At 40.7% G+C, this 18,643-nt stretch overlaps 1 protein-coding gene across 3 annotated transcripts in view; it reads left to right on the top strand.

Moving 5' to 3' along the window:
* The window catches only part of LOC141515665 (WAP four-disulfide core domain protein 18-like), a 28,218-nt gene extending 14,712 nt beyond the window's left edge, over positions 1 to 13,506 (top strand). For 2 of the 3 annotated variants that reach the window (XR_012476447.1, XM_074227335.1), the window contains 2 exons: positions 8,377 to 8,520; positions 11,263 to 11,550. Coding sequence is in view for 2 of the 3 variants with exons in the window: in XM_074227335.1 (XP_074083436.1) it covers positions 8,377 to 8,520; positions 11,263 to 11,267 (149 nt within the window). In the remaining variant the exon portion in view is untranslated. Of the gene's footprint in view, positions 1 to 8,376; positions 8,521 to 11,262; positions 11,551 to 13,342 lie in introns of those variants that run through there. The other variant, XM_074227334.1, reaches the window with a different exon arrangement.
* Positions 13,507 to 18,643: the final 5,137 nt, after the last annotated feature.

Genomic DNA, 18,643 nt, shown 5'->3' with positions numbered 1-18,643 from the left:
GTTGAATTTCTTGTTTCTGGCAGCTTTTAATATTTTCTCTTTGACTTGGGAGTTTTGGAGTTTGGCTATGATATTCCTGGAAGTTTTTCTTTTGGGATCTCTTTCAGGAGGTGATCGGTGAATTCCCTCACTCTCTTATTTTGTCCTCTGCTTCTAGGATCTCAGAGCAATTTTGCTGTATTCTTGAAAAATGAAGTCTGGGCTCTTTTCCTGGTTGTGACTTTCAGGTAGACCAATAATTTTTAATTTATTTCTTCTGGATCTGTTTTCTAGGTTGATTGCTTTTCCAATGAGATATTTCACACTTTCTTCCAATTTTTGATTTATTTTTGTATAGTTTTATTTCTTCCTGACTTCTCACAAAGTTTTCAGCTTCCTTTAGTTCCATTCTGCATTTGATGGAGTTATTTTCTTCAGAGAATTTTTTTTATCTCCTTTTACAGATGGCCAATACTTCTTTTTAAGGCAGTCTCCTCATTTGCCTCTTGTGTTACTTTTTCCATTTGGCCTAAACATGTTTTTTTTTAATTTATTTTTATTCTCATTTTTATGAATTTTTTTAAAGTAATAAAATATTCTTATTTACAAGTAAACAAAATACCCCTCCTCCTCCCCCATGAATATAGATAGACTTGTTTGGGCGAAAAAAGTAAAGGGGAGAGGAAAAAAATTAAAATAAAAAAATAATAATAGTAATAATTGTAGGTATGGCCAGGTGGCGTAATGGATGAAGCAATAGCCCTGGAGCCACGAGCACCTGAGTCCACATCCAGCCTCATAAACCCAACAATCACCCAGCCATGTGACATGCAAGCCACCCGATCCCCACTGCCCTGCAAAAACCAAAAAAACAAAAGAAAGAAAAAAAAAGACCCAAAATAAAATAAAATAGTAATAATAGTATGGGTGGCTGGGTGACAGAGCATTGGCCCTTGAGCCATGTGCACCTTGGGTCCAAATACGGCCCCAGACACCCAAAGATCACCCCGCTATGTGGCCCCAGGCAGGCCATCCAGCCCTACTTGCCCTGCACCCTCCCGCAAATAATCATAACAAAAAATGTGCTTGAGTCTTTGTCCCAACACCAACAACTCTGTCATGGGTGGATCTCATTCTTTATGATAAGTCCATCACAAAAGTTACTTCCGTATTTTTCCACCATTGCCATTGCTGATCGCAACTCCCTCCTTTCTTATTTCTCCACTACCATGTACTCTATTTTCTCTCTCCTTTCACTCTGACTCTGCTGTATGCTGTAGGGTCGCTGAGTGGTGCAGCAGACAGATCCCTGGTGCTAGGGACAAGAAGCCCTGAGCCCCCATACCACCCCTTAGGCCCAGAATCCACCTGGCCCTGTGGTCCTGGGCAGGCCTTCCATTCCCAGCCCCTTGCAAGAAGTAAGAAAGAAAATGTGTTATATCTGGCCACTCTCCCCCCATGGTCCATCCTCTCCTCCTTTATTCACATCCCCACCCCTTCCTCCTGCTCCCCCCTCCTTCTTACTCCAGATGTCTATACCCCATTGAGTATATTTGCTGTTTCCTCTCCTAGCCATCTCTAATGAGAGCAAAGTTTCCCTCATTCCCTCTTGCCTCCCCCCTTCCATATCATTGCAATAGCTCATTGTAATAAAAAAAAATCTTATGTGAAATATCTTGGACTATTCCCCCCTCCTTTTTCTTTCTCCCATTCCATTTCCCTTTTTTTTCTATTGACTCCATTTTTACACCATATTTTATCTTCGAATTCAGCTTTCTCCTGTGCTTCAACTATAAAAGCTCTCTCTACCTGCTCTATTAACTGAGAAGGCTCATATGAGTATTATCAGTGTCATTTTTCTATGCAGGAATACATGCAGTTCATCCTCATTAAGTCCCTCATATTTCCCCCCTCTCCTCCAATCTCCATGCTTCACCTGGGTTCCTGTATCTGAAGATCAAACCTTCTGTTCATCTCTGGCCATTCCAAAAGGAACCTTTGAAATTCCCCTAGTTCATTGAAAGTCCATCTTTTTCCCTGGAAAAGGACATTCAGCCTTGCTGGGTAGTTCATTCTTGGCTGCATTCTAAGCTCTTTTGCCTTCCAGTATATTGTATTCCAAGCCCTACGAGCTTCCAATGTAGTTGCTGCTAAGTCCTGTGAGTCCTGACTGCAGCTCCACAATATTTGAACTGTGTCCTTCTGGCTGCTTGTAATATTTTCTCTTTGACTTGGGAGTTCTGGAACTTGGCTATAATATTCCTAGGGGTTGGTTTTTTGGGATCTCTTTCTCTGGGGGATCGGTGGATTCTCTCCATTTCTATTTTGCCCTCTGCTTCTAGAATATCAGGGCAATTTTCCTGTAGTAATTCTTTGAAAATGATGTCAAGGCTCTTTTCCTGATCATGACTTTCAGGTATTCCAATAATTTTTAAATTATCTTTCCTAAGTCTGTTTTCCATATCAGTTGTTTTTTCAATGAGATATTTCACATTTTCTTCTAATTTTTCATTTTTTTGGTTTTGAAGTATTGATTCCTGATTTCTGGTAAATCCATCAATCTCCCTGAATTCTATTCTTTGTCTGAAGGATTTGTTCTCCTCAGAGAGTTTTCCTATCTCTTTTTACATCTGGCCAATTTTGCTTTTTAAAGCATTCTTCTCCTCAATAACTTTTTGAACTGTTCTATCCATTTGACCTAAGCTGGTTTTTAGCATGCTATTTTCTTCAGCATTTTTTTGGATTTCCTTGACTAAGCTGCTGACTTCATTTTCATGTTTTTCCTGCATCTCTCTCCTTTCTTTTCCCAGTTTTTCTTCTAACTCCCTCATTTGATTTTCAAAGTCTTTTTTGAGCTCTGTCATAGCCTGAGCCCAATTTCTGTTTTTCTTGGAGTCTTTAGATGCAGGACCTTGTGCTTCCTCATCTTCAGACTGAGGATTTTGGTCCTTCTTGGGCTCATTTGCAAAATATTTCTCAATAGTCTTCTTTTTGTTTCTCTGCCTGCTCATTTTCCCAGCCTGGGCCTGGTTTGGGGTGTTTCTTGAGCTTTTGGGACACTCCCACAAGGATCTCAGTGTGTGAGGCTCTGTCCTCCCTCCTGGTCTGTGAATGACCATAAGTGCCCCCCTCTGCCAAGGGGCTGATGTGGGGGGGGGGGGCTGCTGTTCTATGGGGGGGCCTAGACTGTGGTCAGGATCTGAATGTGGTCAGAGCCCCAGAGTCCTGTTTCAGGGGCAGAGGACAGAGCTAGGCAGTCTCTCTTCACTCCCCTCCCTCAGCTCAATGGGCTCATGCCCTGGGGCCTCCTGCTTACCGGCTCTGCCTGCTTCTGTTTCCTGGATCAGGGCTGGGGAAAGAAGATGCTGCTTGCTGTGTGCCCTGAGGGCTGGGCTCCACGTGCTCACTGTGGCAGAGGTCCCCCGCTGTTCCCCCACTTTGTGCCCGGTGCTCCTCGGGGTGCAGCTCAGGAGACTCCCCCGCTGCTGTGAGCTGAGACCCCCAGTGCCCTGGGGCTGCCTCCGGGAGGCTGAGGTTCTTTGGCTCTGGTGGGCCACCCCTCTGGTGGGCTGCCTCTCTGACCCGGGGAACAGAGCCTTTCTGCTCTTTTCCAGGTTACGTTGAGTAGGAGAACTGCCTCACTGGGTCCCTTTGTGGGTTCTGTCTCTCGAAATTTTAGTTAGAGTCCTTAGCTGATGAATTTTATCAGAGAGCTCCTAAGACTCGATCCCTTCTTGTTGCCATCTTGGCCCCGCCCCCTAAACATGATTTTTAATATGTTATTTTCTTCAGTATTTGTTTGTATTTCTTTCACCAGGTTACTGACTTGGTTTTCATGATTTATCTTCATTTCTCTCATTTCTCCTCCCAATTTTTCCTCTACCTCCCTTAATTGCTTTTCATAGTCTTTTGAGTTCATCCATAGTCTGAGCCCATTTTCTATTTCTCTTGGAGGTTTTGGATATAGAAGCTTTGGTTTTGTCATCATCTGAGTATGTATTTTGGTCTTCCATGGGACCAAAGCAATTTTCTATTGTCATATTCTTCTTTCTCTGTTGTTTGCTCATTTCCTCAGCCTATGACTGATTTCCCACACTTCCAAGGCTTTGGGTTTTTTTGGGACAACCCACAGGGATCTTAATTCCTCCAAGGTCTTATGAAAGGCTCTGACTGCTCTCTTGCATATGTTCAGGCCCTCCCCTCTGCTCTGGAGCTGTGAGGATGGTCCATGCTTAGTTATGGTGGTGCTGTAGGGGCCCAGACTGCAACTTGAATCTGAGTGTGGACAAACAGCAGAGTCCTGTCCCAGGGAGAGCATAGAGACCTCTGCAGTCTCCCCCAACCCTCTTACTGTCAATGGGCTGAGAGCTCTGGATGTGCAGGCTGGCTTCCCTGATTCCTGCTACAGGTTCTCACTCTCAGGGCAGCTCTGATCTCAGAGCTCCACTCTGCACTCACTCTGGTAGGGCAGAGTTCCCTCACTACCCCTTCTGGCTGTTCCTGATGATCCTTGGACCAAGAGGTCTGGAAATCACTCCCTCTGCCATGGACCCAGGCACCCTGCCCCAATATATTGCAGTGCAGCTGCAGCTGTGCAGCTGCTAGGGCTGCACTGCAGCTTTTTCCAACTCCTGGTCCTAGTAGAACAGACCTTTCCTGCAGAACTTCTAAGTTGTCTTGAACTGGTAAATTGTATCCCTCAGTCTTTCTGTGGGTTCTGCCCCTCTAGATTTTGGCTAAAGTCATAATTTGATGGCTTTTGGAGTTTTGGGCAGAGCAAGTTTCTGGGAATTCCTGCCTTTACTCCACCATATTGGTTCCACCCTCAGTAAACTACTTTAAATTTTTTTTTATTTATTTAAAGCAATGGGGTTACATGACTTGCCCAAGGTCATACAGCCAGGCAATTATTAAGTGTCTGAGGTATTCCTGACTCCAGGGCCAGTGCTCTATCCACTGTGCCACCTAGCTTCCCCTAGTAATCTACTTTTTTTAAAGAATTTCATTTTGGCAGGATTGGTGATTTTTATCTTCTGGTTTTGAGTGAAAGAATTATAGGATTCCCTTTCTCAGAGGATTCTTTGCCTGGTCATTCCTCTGTAGGGTACAGTCTGGGCTAGAAACTGTCTCTGAGACTCTACTCTGTTCCTGAGGAGGGCTGTATACCCTGGGAGAACCATCACCTGGTGCTGGTCTCTTTCCCAGTGTGGTCCTGGTTGACATCTGGTCTTGGTGACCCAGAACTGGGTAGTGGATTTTAATATTTCCAGTTAGTACCTGTTCCAGTCCTCTGCATTCAATGCTCCTAAATGGGTCTGAAACCTCCTCTTGATCTGGTGTTTTTCATTAGACTCTGCAGTTCTCAATTTGTTGTGTGCTTCTGGATAGAGCTAATCCTTAATCTCGATATCTTCCTATGCTAACCTGAGCTAAACAAATAACTCCCTGTTACTTTTTCTGGATTTCAACATCAAGTTCTAGTCTGGAACCTTTTTTTAGATATATTTGGAGGTGGAATTTGGGGGGGGGGGAGGTGGTAGGGAGTTCCCTCTTCTGCTTCCTATTCTTCTGCCTTCCTACTGTCTCTGACTCCTCTGATGGAAGCTCTCTATTCACTGTCATTCTGCCTTTCATTCCATAATCTACTTTAATACAGGCAAATAGACGTTGAATATGGAAAAGAACTCCACATTGGTCAGCCATTCTGAGTTCTTGATACAACTATAGAAGCCAGCTTGATCAGACATAGATCACTCTCATTTACAAATCCTTCTATGCCACTAACCTGGCCCATGAGCTTAGCCTGTTTTGTTGCCAAATTCTTGTTTAAATCTCATTGGAAATGACATTTCAAAAACATTTCATAATCATTATCTCATAATGAAGTAAACAGAGGAGATGCTATTACTGGAAACCAAAGCAGTTTATTGATATGTTCCATGTCAACAGAGATAAGATTAGAACACATGGCTGGGCTCCTGCTATAGATGTGTTCATGTAAAATTTGTAGAGGGAGTGTTGTAAAATCAGATAGCAGATATATGTTTTTTATAAATATTTAGAACCTGAACACACAAAAAGTATTATTTTCATGTACAGTTAAAAATAAAAAAGAAATTCTATTTAAAATTACGAATTTATATTGCAATCTACTTGATTTTTTAAAGTGTTTAATAAATTCTATATGCGGTTACACGTTGTCCTATTTGTCTGTCTTTCCTTCTTTTTTTAGGTTTTTTTTTTGCAAGGCAATGGGATTAAGTGGTTTGCCCAAGGCCATATGGCTAGGTAATTATTAAGTGTCTGAGACCAAATTTGAACCCAGGTACTCCTGACTCCAGGGCCGGTGCTTTATCCACTGTGCCACCTAGCCACCCCCTGTCTTTCCTTCTAAGCATCTTTCTGTTTTCTTTGTATGTTGTAAACAGTTTAAATGGCCCTGTTTTTTAACCAATGCTTTTTCCATCCTCCAGTCCTATTACTCTCCACAAAGAAAAATGAAATTAAAGAGGAAAAAAGTAAGAAATAAACATAGTTAAAAAATAAATTCATACAAGGACCATGACTAGATGTATATATGGATAAATATGAATGTGTATGTTTTTGTGTATGTGTATATCTAAATCTATATCTACACCCATATTTATATCTTCAACTCTATCCATTTTTATCTCTATCTATACTTATATCTACACATTATCTTTCTTTCTGTGGGGTCTCTCACCTCTCTGTCAGGAGGTGATAACATGTTTCATCATTGGTCCCCTGAACCAGTGAACATTGGAGTGTCATAATACCAGGAATACTCATGCTCTATCATCAAGGCAAGATCTAAATCTCATCTGCAATGGATTGGGGTACTTGACTTAGGTCTCAAAACTTATTAGTATTTTTTCCATGTTAGGATGAAATAAGATAATCAGAGCTCAATAGTTAGCAAAAGATGATTTAACTAGCTCTAGTACAAAAAGGACACCCAATAAACATATGAAAACCCTTAACTTGTATAAATTGTTGACCACTGAAGGATAGGATTAGAATTAGAAGGTACCTTATTGAAAAAAAGAATCCTAGCTCTGGGGCTGGAAGGGACCACCTTGACCAATGAGAAAACTGAGTCCCAGAGGACAGAAATGAGTTGTTTAATGTTATTCATTTCTGACCTAGATGCTTTGAATTCAAACCAAATCAAAGCGTTTTTCATGAAAAATGAACAAAAATGTGAACTCTACTCCTAAAGATTGTTTGACTTGGCCCATGTCTCTCCTTTATCTCCTTCCCAATAATTCCAGTCCCATCCCTTCCTCTTGGGCCTCAGAAGAGAAAAAGACTGTTAACATTTCGGGACTCCAGGACTCTTCAATTCAGGGCCAAAGCTTTCTACTTGTGAATTCTCCCCCCCCCAAAAGCATAAAGACCAGTAGTGATGCAATTCTCTGAGGATCACATCCAGTGAGGTGGATATAAAACCAGGTCCTTGAACCAGTCACATAGTGACTCCATTTATCACTATGAAGCCCAGCAGCATTTTCTTCCCCAAATTACTACTAACCTTTATGACCTTGACTTCATCTGGGTCATCAAATGAAGACATAGGTGATGTCAGGGTTTGGGCTAGTTTACAGGATTGAGAAAGTCCCTCTGTCCTACCAAGGCTAAGCTTTGTGGAATAGGAAGTATGGACCCTCTGGACAAAGATGAAAGTTTCCTAGATGATCTAAGACTCTCAAGGTCCCTCATGGCCCAACCCCAATGGGGTTGCTGGTAGAAAAATATCTAAGGTTTTAGGATTCCAAATTTCATTCTCAGGCTCTGTGTATCTCTGTCTCACCATTTGGTTTATTCTCACTCTCAAACATTCTTTATCTCTAGTTTCTTTATCTTGTTCCTAGCACAGTATCTTTCTCCATCACTCTATTTCTGTTTCCATCTCAACCTCTTTCTCATTTTCTGCCTCCTCTTTCCCAACTCTACTGATATTGTCATTCTGTCACTGTCTCTTTCACTAGAAGACAGCATGTTCTAGTGGAGTTTACTGTTCTTTGCATCAGGATATCTTGAGTCTTGTTTTTATGAGTCCATAAACTCTGGAGTCTTGGCTTCTTCATCAATAAAAATGAAGGATAATAATGCTTTTAACGTCTAATCCTGAGCAGAACAGTCTGTCCCAGAAGCTTTCCAAGCAGGAATGAAAGGAGGGTTACACATATGGAAAGTGTTGAAGCTCTGGACTATAGCTGTGTCAGGTTTCCTGGACCTAGAGAGAAATGTTAAAAGTCTAGAAGCTCAGCAGGGAAAGAGCTGAATGTTTCAAATCAAGCCTCGATTGGGTGAGGGGGAGATTTTTGTAAATGTTGAACTTTCTGACATTCCATTACCTTGATTTATCTAATCCAGAAAAACCAGGAAAATGTGCACCTGTGTTGACCAGGTGTTTAATACTATTCCAAACAATCAGCTGTGAAGATGATGCATTCTGCCCTGGCATAATGAAGTGCTGTATGTGTGCAATGGGAAAGATTTGTACAAGTCCATTCCCAGGTATGGATGCTCTCTGAGCTTAAACTCTCTACTCATCCCCTTTTCTTGCTCCTTTCTTTCCCCTGATTATTTAATCCTTGCCAAGCACACAGAATAGGACTGGTCTGGAGAGGGGTTGTCTTCTTTTTTTTAGTCCCTTCTTCTTCCTGTCTCCATTTTTCTCCCTCCCATCTTCAACAACCAAACTGCACTGTGTTAGAGACCCAAGTCTGTTCATTTTAAATGTTTGAGTCTAGGAGCCCCAGCCATGGGATTCTTTTTGGCTCCTCTGATTCAGATGCCTTAACTAAAGGGTAGGAGGGGGAAGCAAAGTGGTAGCTGAGGGCTCTGTTAAGGTCACCAGATATGGGCTGGGTTTTGAAGTCGGGGATCTGAGGTCTCCTCACCCATGTGTCCCAGTCATTTCCTTACTGACTACAGAAAGAAGAGGGTTGGTTTTTCTCTTCATCTCTCTGTGTCTCACTGTGTGCTTCTGACTTTCTCTCTCTGTCTCATTTTCTGTCTCTCTCATTTCTTTGTCTCTTTTCTCCTCTGTCATTGTATTAATAGCTTATTGTTCACTCATACCTCTCCTAATCAATGGTCCTGTGGTCTGACTCATCCCCCATAGGAGATACATTTCTCTATTCCATATCAGACTGGTTTCAGTCCCTCTTCCCCCAAAGCCTCTACCCTTCCTGACCTCACAGGTCCTGGAAGTCATTGCATTTGGAGCTGGGAGGGATCTTGGAAGTCATCATATAGTTAAACCATGTCATATTACAGAAAAGTAAAAGGAAACTAGAGCAAAGAAGTGAATGAACCAAAGTCAGTGTTATGCTACATTATGTATAGAGATGTGTCTTTGGAATAGCCCCATTTGTGAAGTTCTCCTTTCCTGTCCTAGGAGACCAGGTTCCTTCTCAAATGACAAATATAGGAGCTCAGGACTCCATATCTTCTCCACTTTGGCCTCCTTCCTCAGGAGTCAACATAGCAGGAATTACCCCATATCTCCTTTCTGTTGTCTTTATGATGAAATCAAACAGAACCACCCATAGTTCTGAGCAGTGTCCAGAGAGGTAGAGGTAGTAGTATTACTGTGCCTCCAGGTGTGTGAGCTGTGAGGAGACTGAAGACTGAAATGAGAGCCTGGCCAAGGCAGGAATGGGCAGGAAGGAAGAGGGACCAGAGATTTCAGAGGATGAGGTTGGAGGGATGAGAGGAGTGAATGATAGACAAGCCCCACTCCCACAGGGGAGTGAATGACAGGCGAGTCCCACAGTGGGATATTGCAATCCCCTGACCAGCAGTGGATCCATTCAGCTCAGGAGAGAACAGAAACATGCATACACCCGGGTGGGGAGTGTCAGCAGGGCATCTGACAGAGCCAGTTTATTGAAAACATCTAACAGTTCTTACAGAAGAAAACCACAAAATTAGCATACAGGATAAAAACAATGATGTAACTTTGTTATGGGCATGAATTAACCCAGCAGGATATGACCCAGGTCAAGAAGTTCGGAATCAGGGCTTATCAAACAGTGAGGCCACGAATGATGCAATTGTGTTATCAAATCAGAGTTCTGTGGAAGCTTTCAACTCAAGGGTCACCAGAGCTTAAGTTTTTTTTACCATAACTGGCCTCTTGACCCCAGGCTCACTTGAGTGGCCTCTACAGTGGGAGAGAAGAAAGACAAGGCACAGGAGGCTGTTGATAGGAGAAGAGAGGTTACTGGAGAGTGAGTACTAGAGAGTGAGACTAGAGCACTGGAGAGTGAGACAAGAGAGATATCGGGGAGTAGAAAGACCAAGCAGGAAAAGACAGACCCAAACTCAAGGTGATGAGTGTCAGCTCCAAAGGTATCTGGCTTTGGTCCTATATTACCTGGAGTAGAGAGGGAAGGAGGTTAAGCAAATCCTCTAGACCCAGAGAAACATGCCTGGACTAAAAGCTCCCTAACTTGTTCAGCATTCCCTACTACATTTATCTCATCTCATTGAAATACCCAGAACTCAAGATATGGATAATAAAGTTAACCCTAAAAGACACTGTAAGTATAATGAGTCCCTTGAAGTCATATTGATGAATTTATGGTAAGATCTGCTAGTCTTGTAGGAGTTATAGAATCTTTTGATTTCCCACTGCTTCCTCCCCAAACTCCTAGCATTAAAATTCCCCCCTTCTACATCCTAGAATATGCTTCTGTCCTGATCTCTCTGTCCATCTTTCTTGAGGCAAGAAATCACCCCCTGATCCCTTCATAATGCTGACACTCTGCCAGCTCCCTTGACCCAAGCAAAGATCAGATCACCTCCTTTTCCTAACAAATTTCAAAGTGTTGAGAAAGGTGATGTGTTTGCAGCACAGAGGACCCTGGATTCGGAGTCAGAGACAGATCTCATTCTTTAGCAAACCCATCCATTTACATTGTTGGAGAGATAGAGAAGAGTGATGATGTCTTCCCCAAGAATCCATAGTATTTATGAGTTTTCAAAAGCTCACTACTCCAAAGTTGTTATAATAGATAACATTCCTTTTGTCACTAAATAATCCCTATTCAGATTTAAGCATAACTGGATTCCTTCCCCTACCCCAAATCTTAAATTTTTATAATCCCTAATCTAAAGACTTTTGTACCTTCATGTTCCTTTTTTTGTAAATTGAAATAAGAATTAAGGCAGCAAGATTTGGGGTTTTTGGAGGGGGAATGTGAAGGGCTAATTTATAACTTGAGGTTCTTCTCTGACTTTCTTTCCTAGAGTGATTCCTGATCAATGTATATATTGTATATCTGGATTCTAGGACGACAATGCTCCTTCCTTCTATTATTCCCAGATCTTTGGTTGAGCTGAAATATCTGTTAGAGAACTTCTTGTAAACCAAAAAAAGAATTTATCAATTAATCCTGTGGACTGAAGGATTCTGCCTTTCCTCCTCTATTTAGCTTACCCTGTAATAGTGCCTCAATGAATTTTTGCTCGTGTAATTTGTATCAAAATTCTTAGTGACACATTAAATTCTGTCCCCATAGTTGTGGTCAATTTCTGTATATGGGACTGTTTATATGAATGAACCAGGCTCTTTTTGACTCCTCTACATTTTTTAGTCAAGGATGAGTATGAATGTAGGTGTTCAATAAATCTTTATTGAATGAATGAATGCTTGAAGAGATGTGTATGTGATTGGGTGGGTAGTTTAAGCTGTACTCTGATAATAAACTCAGAATGCCTTTTACTGTGATGCTTCTTATTTCAACCCCCAGCAATTGTCAGTCCACTGAATGGACTTTGTAGGACTTAAATTCATTATTTTATTCCTCCCCCTAATTTTATAGATCATTTTCAATATTTTTTAAATTGAATTCCAAATCCTCTCTATACCCCCATTCCTCTCATTGAGATGGCAAGCAATTTGACATAGGTTAGATCTGTATATACATGCAAAACATTTTTCTATTTTTAGCAATGTTGGAAAAGAAAACATAGACCAAAACAAAAATGAAAGTATATTAAAGTAAAAAATATATATATGCTTAGATCTATATTCAGATTCCATCAGTTTTTTTTCTGGGAATGGATAGCATTTTTCATCATAAATTTTTCCAAATTGTCTTGAATCATTATATTACTGAGAATGGCCATGTTATTCATATCAAATTATTATATAATATGGCTGCTACTGTGTTACAATGTTCTCCTCATTTAATTTTGCATCAATTTATGTGTCTCCTTGTTTTCCTGAGAGCATTCACCTCAGCATTTTGTATAGAGCAACAGTATTCCATAAGAATCATATGTCATAACTCATTTAACCATTACCTAATTAATAGTCATCCTCTCAATTTCCAGTTTTTTGCCACTGGAAAAGTTTCTTTAAACATTTTTGTACATACAGATCCTTTTCCTCTTTTTCTAAAATCTCTTTTGTGATTCAGACCTCATAGTGGTATTGCTAGGCCAAAGGATGTGCATAAATTTATAGATTTTTGGACATAGTTCTAAATAGCTCCCCACAAGGCTGAATTGGTTCCCAACTTCACAAATGATGAACCAGTGATTCAGTTTTACATTGTCTGCCACTTATCTGCCCTTCCATTATCTGCCATTTTCCCTTTCTATCCTATTAGCCAATCTAATAGGTATATAGTACCTCAGAGCCACTTTGACCTGCATTTTACTAAACAGCAGTGATCTAAAACATTTCCCCATATAGCTCTAAACAATTTTAATTACTTCAACTGAAAACTTATTGTTCATTTTTTTATTATTTATCAATTGGGGAATGACTTACTCTTATAAATCTGACATATATATACATATATATATATATATATATATATATATATATATATTTAAGAGATGAGGTCTTTATCAGAGAAACTTCAAAAAATTTTTCACAGTTGATTGTTAACTGTATTTCCCCCCATCCTAGTTTCCCCTATTTTTCCCACTTTCCCTCTCCTTTTGCCCTGTATCTCCTCAAATTTGTTTTGCTTTTGACTCTGTCTCCCCCAATCTGCATTTCTTTCTATGAACATTCCTATTCTCTAATCCCCTTTCCTTTCCTACTTTCTTGTAAGGTAAGAATGATTTCTGTACCCAATTGAATGTGTGTGTTATTTCCTCTTTGAGCCAATTTTGAACATCATAGAATTTAGATTTGGAGTATAACTTAGAGATTGACCAGTCCAGAATTCAAATTTGAAAGATGAGGAAAAGGAGAAGCAACTACCTCAAGGTCACTTGAGTACTAAGTAGACTGAGCAAATTCAAGTCAAGTTTCTATTACTCCAGATTATATGCTTAGTTCATGATAATCATTATTTCTCTTTCAAAACAGCCACCAATTGGTTAATGCTGAAATGATCCTGTGAGTTTTGTGTCTCTGTTCCTGCCTTCTGGTGCCTGTCATGCTCAATGGAACTTCAGGGAAGAACCTTGGGACTGGGGTTTTTCAGGTTGGGTCTTTCCTAGGTACCATCATCATATTTTTTTTAAAATTCAACAAACATTTATTAAATGCTTCCTTTGTGTCAAGTATTATTTTAAACACAGAGGATAAAAAAGCAAAACACCACCAACAACAACAAAAAGCCACTCAATATTTCAGAGAGCTCATAGTCTAATGAATGGAGACAAACAAACAAAAATAAAATAAAGTTAAGATAGGAAAAAGGAAAAATTATTTAGACATTTGCCAATTGATGGTATTAATTCTTTGTCATCACAAAAATATTTTGGCCAAAAAGGTCCTTTTCCCTTTTCTTTTTTAAAATTTTAATTTATTTTTTAATTTATATTTAAAGACCATTTTCAAAAATCATTTTTATAAAACTTCCTTTCTACTCTTCTCTTCCCCATCCTAGCCTTGTTAGTAATCTGATATAATCTGATAATCATGTTACACATATTCCCAAATTAGTCATACTATGAAAGAAGAATCAGAATAAAGGGTAAATAAGTAAAAGAAGGAAAAAGCAAAAAAGCCAAATTTGTGTTTTTTTTGTTTTGTTTAAAAAAATACATTTAAAAAGATGAAAATAGCATGCTTTGATCTTCATTCAGATTCCATAGTTCTTTCTCTGGATATAGATAACATTGTCCATCATAGGCATTTTGAAATTGCCTTTGCTATATTGTTGATAGGAGCAATGCTGCTATTAAGGTGAACAATGTTTTCCAGGTTCTGTACACTTCACTTAGCATCAGTTCATATAAATCTTTTCAGATTTTTCTAAAATCTATTTGTTCATCATTTCTTACAGAGCAATAATATATCAGTTTGTCCAGTCATTTCCCCAATTTAGGGACACTCCTTCAATTTCTAATTCTTTGCCACCACAAAAAAGAACTATTATATGTATATCTGTACAAATGCATCCTTTCCCCTTTTCTTTTATCCCTTTGGGACAGAGACCTAGTTAGTAATAGTATTGTTGTATCACAAGATTCATGCAGTTTCATGTCCTTTTGGGCCTAGTCCCAAATTATTCTCCAGAAGAGTTGACTTGGTTTACAATTTCACCAACAGTGCCTTAGTGTCCCAATTTTTTTTAACATCCCCCATATAATTTGTCTTTTTTTTTGTTGCTTCCATGTAGCCAGTTTGACAGATATGGGTTCAACCAGCCTAGAACATGTTTAGAATCATTCTTTATTGTTATTTGTAGGGCTTGGGGGAGAGTTCCTATGTGAGTCCCTGTCTTTACCATCTTGGCTCTGCCTCCTAGGACCTTCATCATTTTGCAAGATACTGTAAGATACATAGAATATGTAAAATTTCTCACAAGGGAAAATGAGAATACTTCCTTATGATATCAAGAATATCCTAGTTTTGACACCGCTTTAATGTATTTTGACTTGGGTAAATCATTTCCTTTTTTATGGTCTTCAGTTTCTCTTTTGTCAATGATAATAATATATCTATTGTGGTACCTTTTCTTTTTTTTCTTCTTTTTTCTTCTCATTTTGTACAAATGCATTTTAGCAAGCATTTTTTTCACATGCATATCCTTGTTTATGTCTTAGGTGATTGTTTTGAGAACCAAACAGTGTTTTGATAAACAGAATGCAGATTGTTTTGAGAACCAAACAGTGATTTGATAAACAGAGTGCAGAAGGTAATTATCTCAGAATGTGCTATCTATCTGAGCCTGGGAATACACCTTGTTAGCTCAGACATGCAGCTACTCCCTTATCTAAGCTCTGAAGTATATCTTGCTTGTTAAAGCACATAACTATTTCTGTGTTAACCCTTCATAGCTCTTAGCCTGGAATACATATGACACAACATCTCCCCCTTTTCGTTTAAAGGCCTGGGAGAGCATGTTTTCTAGAGATCTCTGACAACACAAAAGGATGCATGGTCCAAAGAACAAGAATATAACAAGTATAAAGCAAATTACAATTATAGGTTTACAACTGCCAAAAGCCAAGCAGGGAATCCTAAAGATTTTAACCAATCCTTAAAGAAATCTTCATGTACAGTTATTTTATCAAGATTTTCTTGTAACTTTATGATTTTAGCATAGACTGAAGCACTATTATCTGAAATATTCAAGCAACACATGCCTTCAAATTCCTCACAAGAATGATTATGTAATAAAAGCAAGAAATCTATTGCAGTTCTATTTTGTAGTGTAGCCTTGCAAATGCTCTGTACTTCTGTAATTATATCCATTAAAGCCATGGATGTAATGTCAGCCTGAGCTTTTGCCCAACATGCAAGTTTTTTCATGGTATTATAATTAATAGATGCCATTACCCCTGGTGTGAAAAAGGATGCGGCTACTGTTTCTGATACTGATAGAAATTTAACATTTTTCTTACAGTTGGAAGCCAGGGGAATGCTCCTTGTTTTCTTAGGGCTTCTGGAGAAATTAAGGTATGGTGTGGACACTGGTGCTAATTGGCCTAGGTAACAAGGTCCTCCTATAGGACGCCATGGGATAGAACTGTATGCTTTATCTTCACATATCAAGAATATTCCAGGGGGTAATGACTTTGCTCCCTCAATTTGTACTTCAAGGGGCCCCCAATATGTTTTTGATAAATTCCAATAATGAGAATGTCCTGATACATTAGTGAATCATTTCCACTTAGGGGAATCCCAAGGCGCATTTTCTTTAAAATACTCTAAACCTCCAAATATAAAAACTCCTGTAGCATTATAAAGTTGTGGGGAGCTCACAAGACTACAGTGTGGGAGATGAGTGATATTCTCTTTTATTCCAGGGGGAACACTCCACAAGAGATTTATTTCCTGTGGTTCCTGTGTAGTTGGTTTATTTAAAGCCTTTAATATAGCTCTTAATCTACAACTATTTTTCAGGGATGGCCAGGTATAATTTTGCTGCTTATCACACATACATGCACAAGAACTATACTGCTGAAAACTCCTACATGTTCCCCTTAACTGTCCATAGTACCCTTTCAGTCTCTGTTTGATGTTCTCTGGGTCCAGGGGGATCCCTATGAAGCATGTCTTGCAGGGATCACCAGCTGATTTCAGGGAGATACACATTTGATGCTGTAGATACTTAGGAATCAGATGAGTCACAAGAGCCATAGCGGGCAGGATGCAAGTGCCAGCAGAAGAAGTATCATTTTTCAGGTGAGGTTTTACCCACTTTGCAGGAACCCACTGTGGTTTTGATGAACCTGAAACAACACACCCATACCCTCGTCCCCAGGTTAGTAACCGATAGGAATTGTCCCATTGGGCAGTCTTAGGATCAAAAACAGAGACAGAAATGTCAACATCGGCAAAGTATGCCACGTTCTTTGAAAAGTGAAAGTAAAGAGGCTTGTTATCTGAGATGGAGTGCTTAGGGTTAAGCCAGTTCAAAACATAAATCACTTTGCTCACTATGTTATGCAGTGATCCCCCAACCTCCCCCTTTTCTTTTAAAAACAAGGCTAAGTAGTTCTTAGCATCCTGACGAGCCCTGTCAGCCACGGTCGTGCCAGGCAGACCGAGGTGAATGAGACATGGACATGAAGCAGGGTGGGAGGGGTTTAAATCCTCCTCCCTCCTCTGCCAGCCTAGGGATGATTCACGGCAGCTGCCGAGTCAAGTCCTCATTAAGCAGGAGAGTCGTTGTACTGCAGTCAGGGCAGGAGGCAACAATCATTGTCCTCTGTGTCAGGGGCAGGTTGAAGGTTTTTGCCAAAGCCTTGGCTGAGATGAGCAGGATGCAGCAGGGGGAGGGAGCAGAGGCGCGGCAGGCTGACTAACAGAGCTCTGCGGGACTAGAAGCCACACGAAGCAGGCCCAACGCCCAACTGCCAGAGGGTGAGAACAGGATCGGCTTTCCTCTCCTTGGTCCACTCCCGCCCAGGCCACGGAGTGCAGGTGGCCCAGGGCCGCTGATCTGAAAAGCCTGTGAAAGACAAAGGTGGCAGCGGGAAGGCTCTGGGGCAGCCCGCCCGCACTCTTCCCGGCCAGGTGGTGGAGATTAATTAACGCTTTTTCTGCTAGAGGAGGCACATCGGAACTTCCTCCAATAGGGGTCCTTTCAGCATCAGTCACAGCGGGGCAAGCCCACAAACTTTCAATGTCATCATAGACAATTCTGCACAGTGTGCCATACGGTTCTGCCAGTCTCTGGGCTTCCTTTTTCTTAGTTTGGACTGCTTCCCATAAGCTTTTTCCCAGCTTATCCCATTTTTCCAAGGAGAAGAGTTCTTCAGTCTTAGTAATTATGCCCTTATCTCTTCCCCAGTGTAATACCCAGGAAATTTCTGATCTCTTAACAGGCAGGTCATATTTTTTCAATAAATCCTCTAAGGTATTGAGCACAATATGCTCCATGGCTGATGCAGCCATTCCCATCCCAAATTCCCTGACTCACAGGTCAGCCGTGGCCACATCCACTTTTCTTCTAGCGCTGAGTGAGGGGGTGTTCGGCACTTCCCTACCAACTCATACCGGGATGTCTTCTCCCCATTCGACTCACTTCCCTCACGTCAGGGTCACCATATGTTGAGTCGGGAGGAGGGAACTCAGGCTGACATCAATATGATGCACAAGGTGGTAGCTACTCCCTTATCTAAGCTCTGAAGTACATCTTGCTTGTTAAAGCACATAACTATTTCTGTGTTAACCCTTCATAGCTCTTAGCCTGGAATACATATGACACAACACTCTGGAGCCAACTCAGCAAGGATTTGCCCCACAGCTCCTTTTTTTTTCAAACCAAATAGTACCACTCACAATGCAGAGCCATGCCCAGAGAGGTAGAAATGTTACGATTATGGGACTCCATAATAGCATGAACCTTGAGGAGACTAAAAACTGATATGAGATCCTGACCAAGGTAGGGAGGAATAAGGAGGGAGAAAGAAGGGCCAGGGATTCCAGAAGATGAGATTAAAGGGGTGAGAGGAGAAAGACAGAAAAGTCCCACAGCAAGGAGAGAGGAGAGGAGAGAAAGAAGGCAGGAGAGACTTTAGAAGAGGGAAAGGGCAGAATAGAATACTGGAGGGTTCATCAAGAAAGGCATCTGGCAGTGGGAAGTAGGAAAAGAAAGACTGAAACTCAAGGTGCTAAGTGGCAGCTCTAAAGATAGCTGGTCTAGCTCCTGTACTTCCTAGAGTAGAGAGGGAGTGAGCTGAGTCAAGTCCACTGGACCTAAAGAAG

Source organism: Macrotis lagotis, chromosome 1 (assembly GCF_037893015.1).
Source record: "Macrotis lagotis isolate mMagLag1 chromosome 1, bilby.v1.9.chrom.fasta, whole genome shotgun sequence".
NCBI classification, from domain to species: domain Eukaryota; kingdom Metazoa; phylum Chordata; class Mammalia; order Peramelemorphia; family Peramelidae; genus Macrotis; species Macrotis lagotis.
This window is presented reverse-complemented; position numbering and strand designations above follow the sequence as displayed.